Source organism: Portunus trituberculatus, chromosome 42 (genome assembly GCF_017591435.1).
Source record: "Portunus trituberculatus isolate SZX2019 chromosome 42, ASM1759143v1, whole genome shotgun sequence".
In the NCBI taxonomy this organism is placed as follows: domain Eukaryota; kingdom Metazoa; phylum Arthropoda; class Malacostraca; order Decapoda; family Portunidae; genus Portunus; species Portunus trituberculatus.
In genome coordinates, this window is record NC_059296.1 from 18866654 (window position 1) to 18888927 (window position 22274).

Here is a 22274-nt window from a genome sequence, read left to right on the forward strand (position 1 = left end):
TATAGACAGTTACTTCATTCTGATTGCATATGATGCTAAATTAATGAGGAGGGTCAATAGAAAAGAAGATTGTGAGGTGCTACAACAAGACTTGGATAAAATAGCAGAATGGTCACTAGTGGGAAATGGAATTTAATACAAAAAAATGCAATGTATTAGAATTTAGAATGAGCAAAAGAAGGCCAAAGGGAATTTACTCAATGGGGAATGAAGAAATTAAGAAGAAATCTTATCTTTCTCTAGAGCTGAACTCTTTTCACAAACCTTTGCTAAAAACTCCACCTTGGATGATTCTGAGCTTGTCCCTCCCTCTCCTCCTCCCTCTGACTATTTCATGCCTTCTTTGTAATGATGCTTTCCATGCCCTCGCTGGCCTAAACCCTCAGAAAGCTTATGGACCTGATGGGGTCCCCCATATTATTCTCAAAAACTGTGCTTCCATGCTTGTACCTTGCCTAGCCAGACTCTTTCAACTATGCCTATTAACTTTTACTTTACCTTCATTTTGGAAGTTTGCCTACATTCAGCCTGTTCCTAATCCCTCAAACTACCACGCTATAGCTTTAATCTCTTGTGTGTCTGTTTTTTAATCTCTCCTCAATAGAAAGATTCTCAAACATGTGTCACTTCACAGTCTTCTATTTGATCACCAGTATGGCTTCTGTCAAGGTTACTCTATTAGTGATCTGGCTTTCCTAACTGATGCTTGGTCATCCTCTTTTAGAGATTTCAGCAGAACTTTTCTGTTGCATTAGATATATCAAAAGCTTTTGATAGAGTCTGGCATAAAGCTTTGCTTTCAAAACTTCCTTCCTATGGTTTCTATCGTTTTCTCTGCAACTTTATCTCAAGTTTCCTTTCTGACCATTCTATTGCAGCCATGGTAGACAGCCACTGTTCTCCTAAATCTCTCAACAATGGTGTTCCTCAGGGTTCTGTCATGTCACCCACTCCTTTTTATTATTTATTAATGATCTTAACCAAAACCACTTGCGTATCCACTCCTATGCTGATGATACCACCCTACACTTTTCCACGTCTTTTCAGAGACTACCAACCCTTCAAGAAGTCAACAGATCATGCAAAGATGCCACAAAATACCTGACTTCTGATCCATCTAAGAATTTTGATTGGTTGTAGTGTTCAATGCCTCAACTCAATTCCTTCATCTATCAACTCGACACTACCTTCTAGGTACAGGCAAACCCCGCTTAACGAAGGTTCACACAACGAAATTTCGCTACAACAAAGGTTTCCTTTTACTATTATCTGCTCATTTAACGAATACCAAACTTGCTTTAACAAAATTTTATCCAGGCAATTTTTTCCAAGGTTGAAAGGCCTGCCGTATCACGGAAGCCGACAGGCTTTTGAATACACCAATGCCTCTCGTGGACAAAATGCTCACCATTCACTTCCCTAGTTCAAAACAATAACAGCGTCAACAGCAGCTCATCTTCCCTCGCTTTACATGCCACCAAAACGCCCTGCAATGTCGCCTAGTGTTGCTAAGAAGACCAGGAAGTCTCTTACTCTCGAAGTGAAGCTGGATATTATTCACAGACACGAGAGGCGAGAAAACTAATAGCATTGCTCGCCACCATCTTGACTCCATCTACTGTCTCTACTATTTTCAAGTCAGCAGACTCTATTAAGCCCTTCCCAACAATTTTTTAGTTAAAAACGTTTCTTTTTCAGACTAATTTTTTTATTTTGGTTCTATATAGTATTTTTCATGCTGATTATGAAAACAACTTGTAATTACTGTTTTTCCCCATTTTTTGTGGTTAACTTTTTATTTTGAAAATACCTTTGTAGACATATACGAGTTAACTCGTCTTCCTATAAACTCCAAGCTCTCCCCTCACCTCCTTCCTCCTCCTCCTCCTCCTCCTCCTCCTCACTTGTCAAGAAATATTCATTGTCTGATGAACAGGCAGTGTCATCAAAATTATTCAAGCTCCTGAGGGAAGGTTCATATTTGCTATCTTCCTCAGAATTAGACATTTGGGGTGTTAATTATTTGAAAAGGGTATAAAAAATGAGTGGTAATGTGGATGAAAACAACACCCATGTGACGACAGTGGTTGCCGGAGCAAGTCTAGTAAGAGCGTCCTTGAAATCCCACCGCTCCTCCCTGTTGCCTCTGCCAGGCATACGGTTTGACGAGAATACTCGTTTCACACGTAGAATGGCTTAGAAAGGCCCAGAATCGACGAATATATACGTCTGTAGCTGGTTTTTGAAGGTCAAGTTTTAGACGAGTATACGCGTCGACAACTGAAAACGGAACATTTAGTCAAAACGAATATATACGTCTGTAGCTGGTTTTTGAAGGTCAAGTTTTAGACGAGTATACTCGTCGACAACTGAAAACGGAACATTTAGTGAAATCGAATGTATACGTCTGTAGCTGGTTTTTGAAGGTCAAATTTTTAGACAAGTATACGTGTCGACGACTGAAAACAGAACATTTAATGAAAACAAGTACAGTAATACTCCGCTTAGCAAACATTCGTTTAACGAATTTCCTGTTTAACGTACTATATAAAGTTAGACCAAAAATCCATATAACGTACAACCACATCCGTTTTAGCAAATTTTCTGGGTTTGAATTTGGCGGTTGAGGGACCGAACACGGTAGTTTCACTGTGATTGGCTGGCTCCCTGCCTCTGTCTCTAGTGCTCCTGGAGCTGGATCCAAGATTCTTCAACAACGTCAGAGCAACCTCTTGCAGTGAAGTGGCATCCATGAACGCTTGGAGGGACGGCGACAATGTTGCTTTCAGGTTGCTCTGAGGTTGCTGGGAACACCACCTCTGGAGGTGGTGTTACTGTCTTATATATGCATTTATGTTCACAAAACAACATTTCTATTAGCTTTTTACAAACCTTGCCCCAAGAAATTATTATTTTGTAATGCATAAAGTGAAATCTTACATGGAATACCAAAAACTAAAGCAGAGATGAGATGAGCTACAGACGAAGCGGGAGACTTGCGGCCACTCGGACCGCTTCTTCTTCTTCTTCTGACCCTTTTGCTTGTGTGTTACTTTCATCATGATGTTTATGTTTTCACTCCTCTCTTGCCTGCTATAATGGATATCATATCTTAGTATTCATATACGCTCGTGCCACGAGGAAAACCTTGACTCCGTGGCACTGAGTGAGAGTGAATTACCGTATTTTACGGCTTGCAAGACGCTACATCTTGGAAGACGCATCCTAATATTTGAAACAAATTTCTAAAAAAAAAGTCATTCTCATACAAGAATGTATTCACCATATACCCGACCACTGAACACAAAAACATAAGAATCAAGGAGTCTGCAAGACACTATTGTTTCATCACTCATTACAAATTTGCTGGAGCACTCACCACAAATTTAAAACTATGTAAATGAAAACACCATAGGTAAATACATATACACAGCGAAACAGTCCATCTCTTCTTGTTTTAGTGGCGGGCGACGGCATGTTTTGGACCTGTTGTTTACATTATTGAATCACTTGTCCAATCGCCAAAACCGAACACGTCAGTGCTGCAGTTTGTATTATTTTATTTTGCAGTCATGCTTCATAGGCTTTATCAATGTGAATACAATTCACAAGTGGAGTTTTAACTCTTGCTTGAATGAGTAAGCCACTTGGATGTTCTATTAACCCCTTCAATACGGTGACGCCTATGTAGGCGTCATGAAGCCCCAGTAGCAAATACGGTGATGCCCACGTAGGCGTCATATTTCTTTTCTGAGCTTTCTTCAGTTCAGTTGTCCCATATAGTGTGTTGGATACCAACTACACATGCCGTATGCTGTCTTTGAAATCCTAGTGCTCCTCCCACCATCCTTGTCTCCACCAATCACTAAAGATAAGCTACATGCGTCCCGCCTTGTGTCTAAAATTACCCAATGGCATAGACTGTTCCCATCTCTCTCTCTCTCTCTCTCTCTCTCTCTCTCTCTCTCTCTCTCTCTCTCTCTCTCTCTCTCTCTCTCTCTCTCTCTCTCTCTCTCTCTCTCTCTCTCTCTCTCTCCCTCTCCCTTTCCTCCTTCCCATCTCCCTTCCCTCCATCCCCTCTCCTCTCGAAGATAAGTTACATCGTCCGCCTTGTAACATTCGTGGCACACACACACACACACACACACACACACACACACACACACACACACACACACACACACACACACACACACACACACACACACAAACACAAAAACAACAAATTTTCTAATCTCTCTCTCTCTCTCTCTCTCTCTCTCTCTCTCTCTCTCTCTCTCTCTCTCTCTCTCTCTCTCTCTCTCTCTCTCTCTCTCTCTCTCTCTCTCTCTCTCTCTCTCTCTCTCTCTCTCTCTCTCTTTCTCTCCTTCTTCCTCCCTTCCCTCTTCCTCTCGAAAGATAAGCTTCATGCATCCCGCTTGTGTCTAAAATATTAGCAAATGTCACACTCACACTCTCTCTCTCTCTCTCTCTCTCTCTCTCTCTCTCTCTCTCTCTCTCTCTCTCTCTCTCTCTCTCTCTCTCTCTCTCTCTCTCTCTCTCTCTCTCTCTCTCTCTCTCTCTCTCTCTCTCTCTCTCTCTCTCTCTCTCTCTCTTTTTCTCCGAAGAGAGAAGCGTCCACTTTCCTCTTCGGAGGCGATGTAGTGACTAAAAAATAGCAGCATAATACACAAAGACGACAAGTATGACAAGCTTGCACGAGTTTCCCGCGCTCGGACGCGTGGCACTACCACCCGTATATCATACAGGCGGGCTTTTTTAACATCCGGCGCGAAGGGGTTAATAAAGGTATAAAGGCACCTGGGATGATGTGTGTCCATTTGTGTGCATGTATGTGTGTGTTGCAATGAGACGAGGGAGCGGCCCGTTTTCTCCACACGCTGAGTAGGCTGCAGGAAGGATTATGGTATTGGAAATACTTGTAACACCTAAGTACTGAGTTTACATAATATAAAAGGCTAAATTAAGTGGTACTTAAGCAAACATCATAATGTAATGACTCAACATACAAATCCAGGTTGCTATCTGTCAAGTATCCAAGCTCACTTGAGGTTGGATACTGCCTTACAATACAACATTCATCTTGGAAGATGCACTAGTATTTTTCAGGGTATTTTTTAGGAAAAAAGTGCGTCTTGTAAGCCGTAAAATACGGTATTAATGAAATACCGTGGTATTTCATTAATAATTCACTGTCACTCGGTGCCACAGAGTCGAAGTTATCCTCATGGCATGAGCGTATATGAATACTAAGATATGATATCCATTATAGCAGGCAATAGAGGAGTAGAAACAAATATCATGGGGAAAGACAACACGCTGGCTAAAAGGGTCACAAGAGGAAGAAGCTGCCGAGTCGCCGCGAGTCTCCCGCTTCGTCTCCCGCTTCGTCTGTGGCTCATCTCATCTCTGCTTTATTTTTTGGTATTCCATTTAAGATTTCACTTTATGCATTACAAAACAATCCTTTCTTGGGGCAAGGTTTGTAAAAAGCTAATAGAAATGTTGTTTTGTGAACATAAATGTGAGAATGTGAGAGAATTTCTATGTAGCTCCTCTAACTTCCAATGACTCATATGACATCATAAAAGTAGTGGTACACCGGTGGCCCAATATGCTGCCAAACGTATTCCCCCCCTATTTCCATTATTTCTTATGGGAAAATTACGTCCGCTTAACGAATTTTTGCTCTACGAACAGCTTTGACACCCCCTATCCTGTTCGTTAAGCGGAGTATTACTGTATACTTGTTTCTGCCGAGGAAGGGGTTAAAAAGGCTGGTGAGACCGTATCTTCCTTGCAAACTAAAAGAACCAGCTGAACTCGTGACTCTGCATTGGATAAAATGGAAAGCCTTGTGGAAATGTGGTACATAAGTTTTGTATGCAGTACAATGATGTGCCCTTTGTTTACATTCCACAGGTTGCCAGCTAGTGTATTTCCTGCTCCACTCTCCCTCCCTTCATAAATTTAAGTTCATCAACATTTTAAAGTTACTTACAGACATACATTATTGCACTATATTGACTTAGTCTTAAATTAAAATGCTTAAATGTTTAACTTCATAAATTTTACTTTCATTTAACCTTTTACTGTACTATGATGCACTCTCGCTTTGTTTACTCTCAGTGGAAGCTCAAGTCAGGAGTTAAACTTGTTATAATTGGTTCGCTTAATGAAAATTCGCTTAACAAATTTTTTTTTTAGGAACGTAACCCCTTTGTTAAGCGGGGTTGCCTGTAACTATCCCCTCTTCTTCAGTGACACTCAGCTGTTCTCATCTTCTACATTGAATATCCTCGGTCTGTCCTTTATTCTTACTGTAATCTAAACTGGAAACTTCACATTTCATCTCTTGCTAAAAACAGCTTCTATGAAGTTAGGTGTTCTGAGGTGTCTCTGCCAGTTTTTCTTGCCCCTCCAATTGCTAACTCTGTACAAGGGCCATATTCCTCCTTGTATGGAGTACTCTTCACATGTTTCTGGGTTCCAATCACACAGTTTTATTAGATAGGGTGGAATCAAAAGCTTTTCGTCTCATCAACTCCCATCCTCTGACTGACTGTTTTCAGTCTCTTTCTCTGCCGGAATGGAATGTTGCATCCCTTGCTATCTTTTATTGCTATTTTCTTGCTAACTGTTCTTCTGATCTTCCTAACTGCATGCCTTCCTTCTCTTAATCTTTTAGGGAACTGGCAATGAAGTGGGCCTTTTCTTTTTATTTATGCTGCCCTTGGCCAGCTTCTACTATTCTATAAAGAAAAAAGAAAAATGTTGATGATACCACCCTGCACTTTTCCATGTCTTTTCATAGAAGTCTAACCCTTCAGGAAGTAAACAGTTCATACAGGGAAGCTACAGAATGTTTGACTTCATACCTCTCTAAAATTGGTTGAGAGGGATAGAATAAACTTAATATTATGTGGTGGTAGCCCACTCATATCTTTATTATCATTATTATTATTATTATTATAATTATTATTTTTTTTTTTTATTAGTAGTAGTACTATTATTATTATTATTATTATTATTATTATTATTATTATTATATTATTGTTATTATTGTTATTATTATTATCATTGTTATTATTATTATTATTATTATTATTATTATTATTATTATTTTATTATTGTTATTATTATTATTTCACTCACTATATGATGTTTATATATATTCTGTACACGTGCCCTCTTGAGATGCATTGTGGGTCTTCCACTTCTAGTAGTGTCCTTTTTGTTTACCTGGCGGTCATAGGCTCTCCTCTCTAACAGACTCCCATGTTCCCACACCACTCAGCCCTTGTAACCTGCATCATCCTCTCCTTAAGAATACAGCCAGTGTCTCTGACCAGTGTTTTGCTTTCACCTCAAACCTGGTGACAAGTGGAGTCCTTCACCAGCACATATATTGCTGTCAGTGATGGTTCACCACAACAATTGTTCAACGCCTTAAAAACTCAATTCTTCCATCTATCAACTCAACACAACTTTTCAGACAATTATCTTCCCTTCTTCAATGACACTTAGCTATCTGCCCTCTTCTGTCCTTTACTTATAATCTAAAACTGGAAACTTCACATCTCATCTCTTGCTAAAACAGATTCTATGATATTAGGCATCATGTTTCATCTCTTCCAGTTTTTCTCACCTCTGCTCCCCAGCTGCTAACTCTGTACAGGGGCCTAATCTGTCCTTATATGGAATTGCTTCATGTGTATATGGGAAAGTTCCACTCATACTGATATTTTAGAGAGGGAAGATTCAAAAGGTCTTTGTCTTATCAATTTCTTTTCTCAAGCTGATTGTGTTCGTTTATCTTTCATCCCCCCCACAATGTTACAAATTTTGCTGTTTTTTACATGCAGTCTGGTTGCACAAGACTCTTCTTTCTCTCATCTCTAATCTGTCCACCTCCCAAATGCAAAAATTCACAATCATTCATCCTTTCTTTCTCTAGTAAACTTAAATTCCCTGTCTGCTCTTACATTTTCTTTTACCTATGACTTAAATTTGAAGAGGGTGGTTTTAAGACATCCTGTTTTTTTTTTTTTTTTTTTTTTTTTTCTTCTAATATATCTATGAAAACTGTCATTAAATAAACCTTTCCTTTTATCCAAATTTTTTGCTGCCTTTGGCTAGTGGCCATCTTACATAAAATTCATGCACACATTTTTATTTTATGGTAAATTTGTCATGAAACAAGATGAAAAAATGTTTTCCACAAAACATGATAAAATGGGATGCATCTTTTGCAGATGTGCATCTAATGTGCTGGCAGATATAGTATATTCTTTTGTGCTCTTCTATATTATAATTAAATTTTCATTGAAATATGTACTGTACATTATATTCCTTTTCTAATATTTTCTAATAGTTTTTTTTTTCTTTTTCTTTGTTCACAGTATGCAGTCTTTTATCTTGGAGATGAATGTCTAGGATCAGCTCGCATCCTTCGCCCAGGACCCTCATTATACACACTTAATTTTCAGGATTGTAGAAGCAAAATCTCAAAAGAGAGAGAAAGGCAGCCATCTCCTAAGCATGGAGACTAACTCATGGAAGATGTAAATAGTAAGAAGGATTGGTACTAAACTTTAGTTTTAAATGATTCTTGTCTTGTAAATTCAAAACCAATTGTAAATAAATTTACTTTTTATCTTTTCATTATTTAATGAAATGACTTTTAATCTACTGTTTGAGAATGATCCTTACTTCATCAATAGTTGATCCAGATGACATTGAAACAGCTAACAGAGGAATTTGGAAAGGTATGTACTGTAATGGAAAAAAAGAAAAAGAAAACATGATTAAGATCAAGAATCAAGTAATAAGGTGCAAGACAAATGTGGTAAGTATTGCATTGTAGTAAGTTATTTGAGGTTGTAGGCTTTAAAGTTCTTATTTAGGATTGCATATTTTGCATATTCCTGTGGATGGAAGAATATTTATATTAGAAGTGGGAATTTATCTTAGAATGAAGTAACAATTGATAGAATGTTTGGTTATGAATGGAAGAAAGTTGTAATGAGATAAGGATATAAAATACTGAAAATACTGTATGGATATGAAAGTAAAATAGATTATAAAATTAGATGTAACACAGATAAGAGTGTATAAAGAACATGTATGAAGTAACAAATGGATAGGTAGAAACAAAGTGCAGAGGATAATCAATATGAAAAGAAAACTGGTTGATCAAATAAAATGGAACATTATGGTAGTTTGAGTTTATAGAGAAGGTAAGAGAAGAATAATGGTGAAGAGGATAACTAAATCTAAACTGGGATGTAAAGCTATACTAAGATCACAAGTGTAATGATGCAGGGAAGATTTATATGGAAGAAGAATGATTGGACCCGATAAAGATGAAAGGAGAGTTGTGAGTGGATAAACTGGAGACGGATCCCATGTTCATCTGCATCTAATCTAATTAGCTAATCAGGAGACATGCTTAGAGAAAAAAAAAAACACTGGTGTCTTATGATACAGCACAATTGACCAGTTCTCTTGTTGAGCTCTGGTACAGAGACCTGTGTGTACTGTGCAGCTGACCATTGGGCAGTGTTGCTGGTTAGAATCAGTCCTCTTTATACACTGGGAATAAGATTGTATTTCTATTTGTTCATAGGAAATGTGTGTTTGTGTGTGTGTATTTGTATTTACTTAGTTGTAACATACAGGAGGGGAGCTATGTTCGTGCTGTCCCATCTCTGTTATCCCCAAAATTATCCAAATTCATCTTAGATATATGTATTGTTGTTGCTTCAGTCACTTCTCTGTTTAATGCATTCCAAGATTTAACAATTATGTGTGGTTAATTAATTCTTCACGTCCCTCCTGCATGTGGTCTTCTTCAGTTTCATCCTGTGCCCCTTGTGGATCGCTGTTCATGCATTACCAAATCTTCTCTGTCATACTTGTCAATTCATTCCATCAGTCTAAATGTTACAATAAAATTTCCTCACCTTCTCTGTTCCAGGGACATCAGATCCAATCTTAACAATCTCTACTCATAAGGGAGATCTTTCAGACTTGGAACCAGCTTTGTTGCAGCTTGCTGGATATTCTCTAGCTTTTTAATATCCTGCTTCAGATTCGGTGACCAAACCACTGCTGCATATTCTAACCATGGATGTATCAATGTTACAATAATCTTTTTTTTATCATATCCTTATCAATGTATGAAAATGCCACTTTTATATTCTTGAGTAGAATATAAGTTTCCCCACAATTTTACTTTTGTGCTTTCTCAGTGACATGTCATCCATAACAATCACTCTAAGCTTTTTTTTTTTTTTTTTTCTGAATGTTTTCCTCCTTCAACTTATAAACTCGGGTCTGCTTTTGGTTTTCCCAAACTTCAATATGCTGCATTTTCTAGCAATGAACTCCATTTTCCATTTCTTACCCCAATTGTAGATTTTGTTTAAGTCTTCTTGGAACAAGGTCACAGGCCTCATTTTCCTTCACCTGTTTCAGGATCTTCATATCATCAGCAAACAGTTTTGTGTAACTTTCTACCTCTTCAGCTATGTCATATATGTATACTGCAAACATTTCTGGAATCAAAACTGATTCCTGAGAAACTCCACTGTAAATTGCTTTAAATGTAAATGTTTTGTCTCTAATGATAGTCCTCATCTCCCTGTCCTTCAGAAAATCCTCCATCCAAGCTAGCAGTCTTTCTCCTATGCTTCCTTCTTCTTTAAGTTTCCACACAAGTCTTTTATGTGGAACTTTGTCAAACATTTTCTTCAGATCTAAGTAAACACAGTCAGCCTATCCATCTCTTTCGTATATCTCTTGAATAGAAACTTATTGTTAGTTGTACATGAACGTCCCTTCTGAAAGCCAAACTGTTTATCACTAAACAAATTACTGGTCTCAAGATATTTTATCCACTTTTCTTTGACTGCCCTGTCACACATCTTAGCCACCACACTTGTCAATGATGCAGGCCTAAAATTCAATGAATCCTCCCTCTTGCCACCTTTGTGAATTAGAACTATATTTGCTCTTTTCCAGTCTGCAAGGACTTTACCTTCTCTCAGCAAACAATTTATGATACTGTATATTTTGGCACTTAACTCATTACTACTCTCCTTCAGTTCCCAGTTTGACACACCATCCAGTCCATGTGTCTTTCTTACATCTAGTTCATTGAACATCGTTTTCATTGCATCAACAGGTATATGGATATCATCTAAGGTGTTGCTAATCATATTTGTCTCCTCACAATCATTGAAATCATACTGTGTGGTGAAAACTTTTTGGAAACATTTCCATGGGCTTTGTGTAATCCAGTTTGTTCATTTCCAGCTTGCTTATCCTTTCTTTGTTTCTTAATTTACTGTTCAGAAATTGGTAAAACAATTTTGGTTGGTCCTTACATTTTTCCACTATATCCTTCTAACAGTTACTTTTTACTTATCTGCATAATCTAATGTAATCATTTCTGGTATCTTTATAATCTTCCCACAAGTCTGGTCTTCTTTTCCTTCTCCATTTATTCCACATTCAGTCCTTCTTACTTTTTGCCTCCATACACGTGCTATCAAAACAATTGCTACTCATAATTTCTCTTCTGTTCACTCTAGGCACATGTTGTCCTACCCCATCACTATAGATTTTAAGAAACGAGTCCCATTTTTCGTCAACCATGGTTGCTTCGTCAAAGGCGCTCCAATCCATGTGTATAGAATATTGTCTCATGGCTTTATAATCTGCCCTCTTATAGTTTGGTCTTCCAATTTCATGACCTTCTTCCCTCATATACCACTTTAAGTATTAAGTCATGAAGAGTTTGATCATCACATAATCACTCTTTCCTAGGGGGCTATCATAGGTGACACTTTATACTTTCAGGATCTTTCATGAAGACCAGGTCAAGTCTTTATGGTTGATCACCTCCTCTTTTTTTTTTTTTTTTTTTTTTTTATTTATACCATGTCTGAACTGAACCTTGTTTCATTTCCAATACATTGGGTTAAAGTGTTTTCCAATGATAGCTTCAACATTTAAACCCCATGATTCATCACTTCCTTTAGTTGTCCACTCCTCCCAATATACAGTAAGGTCTCGGTTTACGTCAGTTACGTTCCTGAAACATGACATGTCAATTTTGTACGTAACTCGAGTTTCCCTACATTTCAAAGCATATTATCGAGTTTTCAACCAATCATTGTTTATGGTCATTCAGGTAAGTTAAAGATTATATTGTTATATTATTTACAACTATGTAGGAATATGAAACACAAGCTTGTTTTTGTTGTTGATTAGGGGCACGAACGCGAAGGACTGCAGGTTGCCAAGAGGGGTGGACGCCTGAGGCCGCCAGGAGGGTGGGCAGGTCGAATGTTGTGACGCCCACAGGGCGGACAGCTGGGAGCGTAGTGCAGTGCGGTGGGAGTAGAAGCGTGGGCAGCAGGGCAGGAAATGCAATAGGAAAGGGCAATAGGGATCAGCAGACAGGCGCAGACGGTGCAAGGCAGCTGCGAGTGTCGTGTGGCCCAGGGGAAGGCTCCGGAGTTGTTATTGTTGTGATGGGTGTGCAAGCCCTCAAGGTCGTCAACCTCCCTGTTGTCATGGTAACGGGCTTCCCATTTTCTTCTTCCCTCCCTCACACACAGCTGCTGCCTCCCTTCTCATGTCTTTTAATTATGTCCTCTTTTTCTTGTAGCGTAATGGTTTTCCTTTTCTTAGCATCACTGCTGTCACTAAGAAGTTTTCTCTTTGGTGCCATTGAGCAAGATACTAAGAACTTGAGTCAGTAAACGCAGAAGTAGGATAACACTTGCCAGGGGCGATGGTGTGGTGGAAGTGAGGCAGGATGTTATTGTATTCAAGCATGAGGCGGGCGGTGTGACGGGCAACCACCAACAATAACAATAAATCCCGCACTTTACGATTTATAAATTTTTTATTTTTTTAATCTTAAATTACCTTATAGTGGACTGACGTAACTACGAGTTTGACGTAACTCGAGACCGACGTAACCCGGGACTTTACTGTACTTCTTTACAGCTAAAGTCACACATGCTGGTTAAGTTTTCACAATTGCTCAAAAGTCCCTCCATGTCAGCTAATGATTCAGTTTGCATTCTCCTGTGTTCCTTATTGGTCCACAACCTTGTCTTTGGAGACACATAGATTATGGCAAAATTTCTTGTGGGATTTCCCTCACACCAAATGCCCACTTTAATCAATTCCACGTCATTTCTCCCATAAATAGCTTCATTTACTAGTAGAGCTTTCTTGATTAAGATCATGACACCTCCTCCTTCTTTGTTAATTCTTGACTTCTTGCGTATGTCATACTTCCCATCCCTAGTATTTAAATACTCAATGGATTTATCCAACTTTATCTCTGCCAGCCCCACAATATTAGGTTAATTTTTTTTTTGAGATACTCATTTAACTTGGTGTATGCTGTGATCAACCTGTTAACATTAGTATACATCACTTTCAGTTTTTCCCCCCTCTGCCCTAGTTTTTATATACCATTTCCTTATTTTCATATCCATCACCTTCCAGTAGAACACTTTTTTTTCTGCCTCCGTTCTTTCCCCATTTTTGTACTCCTGCTTTCTTGCTAGTTTACTCACCCCTACTAATGCTTCTTCAGCATCTACTTGTGACTTAAACTTTATTTTTAATGGCCATATGATTTCCCTTGCTCATATTTTCCCAACCTCCAGTATTCCTTAACTTCATTTTCCAGGTTGTTGTCATCACTCTTAACCTCCATTAGTATTTTTGTAATATTGGCTCTCCTTTCCTTCTCTTTCATACCTATGTAGCAAGTCATCTTCTTTCATACTTTAACAACTCCTTTAGGGAGGCAGTGGTGTAGTGGATAAGGTGGTGAGTGTGGGATCAGGCAGACGTCCATGCGTAGGTTCAAATCCCACCACATACCGCTTTGAAACTGTGCCATTTGTCGAGTGGTTTAAGGTTACCTACACGTCACCTTGATATCCATGTTGTCGGTGGTTACACCAAAGATGTGCTTGGGTGGTGATATGGGCCCTAATATAAAAAAAAATTGCCTGTGCCACTAATGGGTGGAAACTTAAAGTGCTTCCCATATATACTCTTCAAGTATGCCTACAGGCACTATAGGCCATAACGTAAAAAAAAGTACTTTAACAAACAATTCACACACCCTCTCCTCCAGCTGTTGATTCACAATGTCTCTAAAATTTTCCTGCTCTACTTTTCTCTGATTTTTCCATTCATCCTGTCATCCTGTCTTTTTTCTATCTTTTTGATTCCTTCAGAACTAACTTTCTCTTTATCATTGATTTCCTTTAAAATTACCTCATAACTAGTATATTTGGCCTTAAGTTCAGCATTTTCACATTTTAGTTTTTCCAATGTTTATTTCATCTCTATTTTCCTTAACAATGCAATCATATTTACTTAATTTCCTTTTCAATTCATTATTATCCTCAATTATTTTGATCTTGCTTGTTCAAGATACCAGAGAGTAATTCCTTTAAAGCTGTTATCTCCCTCTCAACATTTATAATTCTCCTCATAAGTAAGTTAAATAAGGAATCTAGTGAAAGTGCAAGGGTCAGTTAGCCACATCCCTCCACTAGTGGGTTCACAGGAATCACACCAAACATTTCCATGGATGGTGACTTGTCCTCCAATAATCTCCCTCCTCCTCTCCCCTCTTCTATGTTATCCATCACCAGCCTTCACTTATAGTATGTACAAATCAAAATTACAAAAAAGAACTACATTGAAATTTTTATAAACTTGAGATTTTGCTAAGATTAGAACGAATTACCTGATTTATAGGTATCAATAGTCAAATTTTGTTATACTTGAATAGCGATTTGGAATGAATTAAGTTTAAGTATTGAGTCTCCACCGTATATGGACATGGCTATGGATGGTTCATGTCTTGCTGTTGAAGAACAGCCCTCAAAGCAAGACAGAAGCTATGCAGAAGTTATACATCGTATATAGGTTTAGCTGCAAAATGGGAAACTGCGAAGTCCTACCTTGGACCTACATTGGCATGACTACTACAAAGTTCTCTTATCAATTAACAATGCACTTAGCATTAGGAGCCCTTAAAAGCTATCTAAGACAAGAACATGGCATCGCTGTCACAAGAAAAATCATAAAAGAAAATACAGGTAACTTGATATACGTGATAGATGTGTTCCAGGAGGCATCGCATATGTCAAAATTCACGTAAAACAAACATGTAATTCTCATAAGAAACAATAGATAATAGGAGGCATGTGGGATGTGGTCCAAAAAAAATTCATACAAAATACTCAATTTATTTGGCTAAATTAACATGTTTTTATTATTTACCATTCTAAATATTAGAAGTGTACTTAAAGTAAAGGGAAAAAGCAAGAAATAATAAGAGAAAACAACAAAACAAAGAATACGTAAACACAACACTCACTGCATCACTGTCTTCACCACTCGCACCACAGTCAGTCACCATCTTCCTCTGAGCTTTTCCACTATCTAAAACCCACTTATCAAAAATAACCCCACATGCAGAGACGATGAAAGACGTTTTAGGGCCATCTTGGTGAATTATAGGCAAATTGAAGAGATTCCGTCTGTACTCAGTGCTGGCAGACTGAAAATGAGGCATGAGAAGAGCGGAGCTCCCACCAATCAGCCAGCTGCAGAACTCTCTGGCGCGCAGTTTGAAATTGCGTCTGGCGCTCAGTTTGAAAATGCAATTGGGCCAAAGCACGTATAAGCAAACCGATAGTGCAAATTAAATTAATTATAATATTTTTTCAGCCACGTTATAACAAAAATGTGTAAATCAAACACACGTAAATTGAGTTACCTGTACAGAAGTCATCAATAGATGCCATGATGGAAGACACTTGGAAGCACTGTACATCAAAGAAGACATTCTGAAGTTAAACATCCAATCAGAAGCTCTTTAAGTGCTACCAAGTATGGAAAAAAATAAGATGGTAAAACGAAGGGGCAGCCCCACCAAGCGACAAGAAAACACCAGCCAATCAGCTTCGCCCATAGAGCAAAGCCAAGGGAATATAAGGAGTACAGCCAGGAGGTAACTTCACTCTCAACCCTTCCACCATAGAGATAACTATACTAGCTACTGAAGAAAGTTCATGGGAACTGAAATCTGGATATAGCACCAATGGTATAGCTACAGGAAAACCATCAATACTCTTGGAAGAGAATTCCAGACAGTCCTAAGGTATAAAGAAAATACCTTGAAAATAATAAATGCAGAACTTACGATGACTTTTAACAGAATATATATATATATATATATATATATATATATATATATATATATATATATATATATATATATATATATATATATATATATATATATATATATATATATATATATATATATATATATATATATATATATATATATATATATATATATATATATATATATATATATATATATATATATATATATATATATATATATATATATATATATATATATATATATATATATATATATATATATATATATATATATATATATATATATATATATATATATATATATATATATATATATATATATATATATATATATATATATATATATATATATATATATATATATATATATATATATATATATATATATATATATATATATATATATATATATATATATATATATATATATATATATATATATATATATATATATATATATATATATATATATATATATATATATATATATATATATATATATATATATATATATATATATATATATATATATATATATATATATATATATATATTAGAAACTAAAATTCAGGGAAATCACAGTAGAAATCTTCATTCCTCCTGCTTTATTATTTTCCAACATTTCACCTTACAACAAAAGGCATCATCAGGGCCTACAATGATTCATAACAAAATATAAGTATGACAGTCTAAAAAAGACATTATGGAAACAATAATTTAAAGACATTAATCAATTAATCAAGATCATTAATAAATAATAGAAAGAGACTGAGTAACAGGACAGAACCCTGAGAAACACCACTGTTAATAGATTTAGGAGAAGAACAAGGGCTATCTACCATGGCTGCAATAGAACGGTCGGAAAGGAAACTCGAGATAAAGTTGCAGAGAGAAGGATAGAAACTGTAGGAGGGCAGTTTTGAGACCAAAGCTTTGTGCCAGACGCTATCAAGATCTTTTAATATTTCTAACGCTACAGCAAAAGTTTCACTGAAATCTCTAAAAGAGGATGACCAGAACTCAGTAAGGAATGCAAGATCACCAGTAGAGTGACATTGGCAGAAGTCATACTGGTGATGAGATAGAAGATTGTGAAGTGACAGATGTTTAACAATCTTCCTATTGAGGATAGACAAAAACTTTAGACAAGCAAGAGATTGAAGCTATAAGACAGTAGTTTGAGAGATTAGAACAGTCACCCTTTTTAGGAACAGGCTGAATGTAAGCAAACTTCCAGCAAGAAGGAAAGATAGAAGTTGATAGGTAATTGAAAAAGTTTGGCCAGGCAAGGTACAAGCACGGAAGCACAGCTTTTGAGAACAATAGAAGGGACCCCATCAGGTCCATAAACCTGAGGGTTTAGGCCAGCAAGGGCATGGAAATCATCATTACGAAGAACTTTGATTGAAGGCATGAAATAGTCAGAGGGAGGAACAAGCCGAGAATCGTCCAAGGTGGAGTTGTTTGCAAAAATTTGAGAGAATAGTTCAGCTTTAGAGACAGATGAGATGGTAGTAGTGCCATCAGGATGAAATAGAGGAGGAAAAGATGAAGTAAAGTTATTAGATATGTTTTTGGCCAGATGCCAGAAGTCTCGAGGAGAGTTAGATTTTTAAAGATTTTGACATTTTCTATTTATGAAGACTTGTCATGATTCTGGGCAGAAATGTAAAGTGCATGAGATTCAGGAGATAGAAGACTCAAGTATTTTTTGTGGGCAACCTCTCTATCATGTGTAGCATGAGAACAGGCTGTGTTAAACCAAGGTTTAGAAGGTTTAGGTTGAGAAAAAAATGAGGAATGTATGCCTCCATGCCAGACACTCACCTCTGTTATGCATTCAGCACACACAGATAGGTCTCTGACATGGAAACAGTAATCATTCCAGGGAAAATCTGCATTATACCTCCTCAAGTCCCTCAACTGTCAGAGGCAAAATGCCAGGGGCACCTCTTGTTTGGGGGATCCTGTGGAGGGATTGGAGAAATAGGACAAGATACAGTAATGAGATTGTGATCAGAGGAGCCCAACGTAGATGAAAGGGAGACAGCATAAGCAGAAGGATTAGAGGTGAGGAAGATATAAAAAATGTTGGGCGTGTCTCCAAGACGGACAGGAATACGAGTAGGGCATCTCCACTTTGGAGATACTGAGAATGGTTTGGAGAAATAGGACAAGATACAGAAATGAGATTGTGATCAGAGGAGCCCAACGGATCAAGAAGCTGAGTAACAGCATAAGCAGAAGGATTAGAGGTAAGGAAAAGATCAAGAATGTTGGGCGTATCTCCAATTAAGACAGTCAAGAATATGAGTAGGATGTTGCATCAGTTGCTCTAGGTCATGTAGGATAACAAAGTTAAAGGCAAATTCAGAAGGATGGTCAGTGAAAGGAGGGGAAAGCCAAAGCTGGTGGTGAATACTGAAATCTCCAAGGGTGGAGATCTCCACAAAAGGAAGGAGGGAAAGAATATCCTCCACTTTGGAAGTTAAATGGCCAAAGAATTTACTATAGAAAGAGGAGTTAGGGGAGAGATAGACAGCATAGATAACTTTATTAGTGAGTGACTATTGAGTCTGAACCTGATGGTGTAAAAAGTCAGAAGATTTGAGAGCGTTAAGAGAGAGTTAAGTCATATTGCATACATAGATGCAACATCCAGCTTTGGAACGAAAATGAAGATAGAGAAAGTAGGAGGGAACAGAGAAGGGGCTACTGTCAGGTACCTCAGCTAGCTGTGTTTCGGTGAAGAAAAGAAGATAAGGTTTAGTAGATGAGAGGTGGTGTTCTACAGATTGAAAATTATATCTAAGACCGTGAATGTTGTAGAAGTTAATGAAGAAAAAGTTGAGGGAGATGTCAAGACATTTTGGGTCGCCAGAGAGAGAGGAGTCTGACGTCTGGTTCTGAAGTAAGCCACCACGTGCTCTTGCCCATCCTTCAGCTGAGACAACACAGCTCCCATCCCCTCAGCACTAGCATCAGTGTCCAGCAGGTATGGTAGAAATGGGTCGTGGTAAGGCAGTGCAGGTGCATCTACCAAGGCCTGCTTCAGCGACTTATATGCCCTTTGACACGTCTCATGCCACTTTGGAAACGTGCCTCCTTCCTTGTAAGGTGATGGAGTGGAGCAGCAATGGTGGTGAAACCTGGAACGAACAGTCAATAGTAGGAGCATAATTCCAGGAAGTTCCTCATACTCGTCACATCTGTGGGCACTGGCCAGTTCTCTACTGCTGCCACCTTCACAGGGTCCGTGCGGATGCCTTCCCATCCCACTATGTGGCCTAAGAAAGGTACTTCTGACTGGAAGAAGATGCATTTCTTGGGGCTGAGCTTCAGGTTGGCAGCCCACAGACAACGTAACACTTCCTCCAGGTGTCCCAGCTCCTCCTCGAAAGTGTTTCTGCACACGAGGACATTGTCTAAGTATACCTTGGCTGACTTCCACTGTAGCCCCTGCAGCATTCTCTCCATTAGTCTCTTGAAGCAGCTGGGGGCATTACAAAGGCCAAAGGGCATCACTTTAAACTGTCACAAGCCTTGGCCAAAAGAGAAAGTGGTTTTCTGCTTGTCCTCCTCTGCCATCACCTGGTGGTACCCAGACGTCAAATCCAACATTGAGAACCACCACACTCCAGCCAGCACGTCCAACTTGTTGTCCATGTGCAGTAGGGGGTATGCATCCATCACAGTCACGGCATTAAGCACATGGTAGTCAACACAAAATCTCTTCAAGCCATCTTTCTTGTCCACAAGACCCACCTGTGAGCATCATGGGCTGTCTGATTTTTCAATCACACCGGTAGCGGCCATCTCCAGCACTGCACACTGCTTCTCTCTCTTACCAGGTGCTACTCGCCATGGAGACTGCTTGATGGGGTGACTATCTCTTGTGTGGAGAACGTGCTTTACCATAGATGTGCGGTCCAGATCTAAGTCACCACTGCTGAAGATATTGGCTTACTAGGCCAGCATCCTCTGCATCATCCTGGCTTTCTGCTCAGAGAGATGGCCCACACTCCTAAACGCGAAGTCTTCTAAGTTCTGCGATAATGTGGTTGCGTCTTGTCTTGCCTGCCGACATGTTCCGTTCCCCGCTTGGCGAGACACTCTGCCCTGCTGTTCAATCCTCTTCCACTGAGCATCACCTCCAAGGATCAAAGGAACTTCTTGGCCATGTACCTTTAACTTCCCCTCTCAGAGGTCCAAACTTGCTCCCACACGCGTGAGGAAGTCAATCCCCAGTAGGCAAGGATCTTCCAAGGCAGCAGTGAAGACTGGCAACCTTTCTAGCACGCTTCTTATGCCGATGTTCACCATAACGGGGCTCCACATAGTGATACACTGACCTGTAACGCCACACAGTTGTTGTATAGCTTCAGGCACACTGTTCACATCCACCAAGTCTACTTTCATGACTATCTTTTCGGAGCCCGTATCCACCACTAGCTGAAAGGAGCACTCCTTCACAGTGCCTGCCACATGCACAGCTGTAGGTGCTGCTGTCAACTGCCAACTTATTTCTGGAAGGGCAGCACAACCTCTGGCTGATGCTTCACCCTGCTTCTCAGCCTGGCTGTGTTTCTTGCCTCCATTACTCCTTTGGGATCCTTTCAGTCCAGTGAACGATGTCTTGTTTGGCCACAACTCCAGCAGCACAGCTTGAAGAGCATACAGCCGGTGTCCTCTAGAGAGTGTGATCCTCATTGCTGGCCACACTGCTCCTGCTAATGGCCTGACTTGCCACATCCCCAGCAGACTCTCTGGGGCAGGGCGTCAGTTCCTCCTTTATAACAGGGTGGAACCAATCTTGAGGCATCAGTAGTGGTGTTCAGGAAGGCTTCCATCTCAGAAACTCGGGTAAGTGCCTCCTGAACATCCTTTGGGTGAGTCTGTTTCACGTATATCTACAGACGCGGATCCTGAAGGGCGTTTACAAAGCACTCCCTTGCCAGGAAGTTCACCATTTCCTCCTGCACTGCCAGGTATGCCCAGCAGACCAAGGACTCCATCTCTTGTGACAGTTTCGTCAGAGGCTCACCTTGGCCCCTCAACCGCACCTTGAGTCGTGACCTGTGCACCTCCACTTGCTGGAGATGCCCAAATCGACGCTGCAGAGCCTCTACCACATACCTGTAAGACGCCCTTTGAGGAGGCATCAAGTGGCTCAGGACCTTCACCACCTGGCCCCATAGACAGGTGACTAAGTGCACTGCCGGCTCCCCATTGCTCCACCCATGGACATCTGCCAACTCGAATTGGGCTTGGTAAACCTCCCAAGGCACCTTGCCATCAAACTCTACTGGCTTTCTCCACTTATGATTGGCCCCCGGGGAAGGAAGTGGCAACTGACTGCACCTATAGAAAGGCAGCACCAGCTCCAAGTGCTGGGACTGAGCACATAGCCCTCACTGTGCCCCTGTGTCCTCTTGGTCTTCCACTCCTTTCTCCTTGAAGTGAATTGCACTGATTGAAGCCTCCCAGTGTTTCTCTTTAGCATGGGCACACCGCTCCTCATTGACCCCCATGCAGTTCCTGCAGGGCACTGGCACAGTACTTTTTCATCTCTTTAACACGGTCACATTTCACATCAGTGTACTGCTTACTCTCGTCCTGCACTGTCTGCATGCCACTTGCCACCTGATAAAACTGCTGTTCCATCTGCTCTTTTACTGCGACAGCTGTGTCATTCCCCATGACAGCTGTTCCAATTGCTGAGACTGTTTCCTTACCGTGACTGCACTTTCATCTTCTGTGACTCTTCTTTCATCTGCTGTGACTGTTCATTCATTTGCTGTAACATCCACTGCATGAACAGGTCAAGCTTGTCTGGGACGGAGGAGGTAACCCCGCTAATACTTGGTGACACCGCATCGTCATCTAAGACAGGAGAAGCAGCCTGGGTCGCACTGGCTGCTACCACATTCTCTTCTGTGCTGCTCACTAATTCATCCCCCATCTCACCTCTTCTCATCTCCCAGCAAGACAGCCTACAGGTGTATCCCAAATTCTTAACACCA

General features: G+C 39.5%; 1 protein-coding gene across 8 annotated transcripts in view; it reads left to right on the top strand.

Moving 5' to 3' along the window:
• LOC123517572 (mitochondrial tRNA-specific 2-thiouridylase 1-like) overlaps nucleotides 1-8687 on the top strand; it is a 76343-nt gene extending 67656 nt beyond the window's left edge. For all 8 annotated transcript variants that reach the window (XM_045277806.1, XM_045277813.1, XM_045277809.1 and 5 more), the window contains one exon: nucleotides 8403-8687. In XM_045277806.1, coding sequence (XP_045133741.1) covers nucleotides 8403-8552 — 150 coding nt within the window. In that variant the 3' untranslated portion in view covers nucleotides 8553-8687. The remainder of the gene's footprint in view (nucleotides 1-8402) is intronic.
• Nucleotides 8688-22274: the final 13587 nt, after the last annotated feature.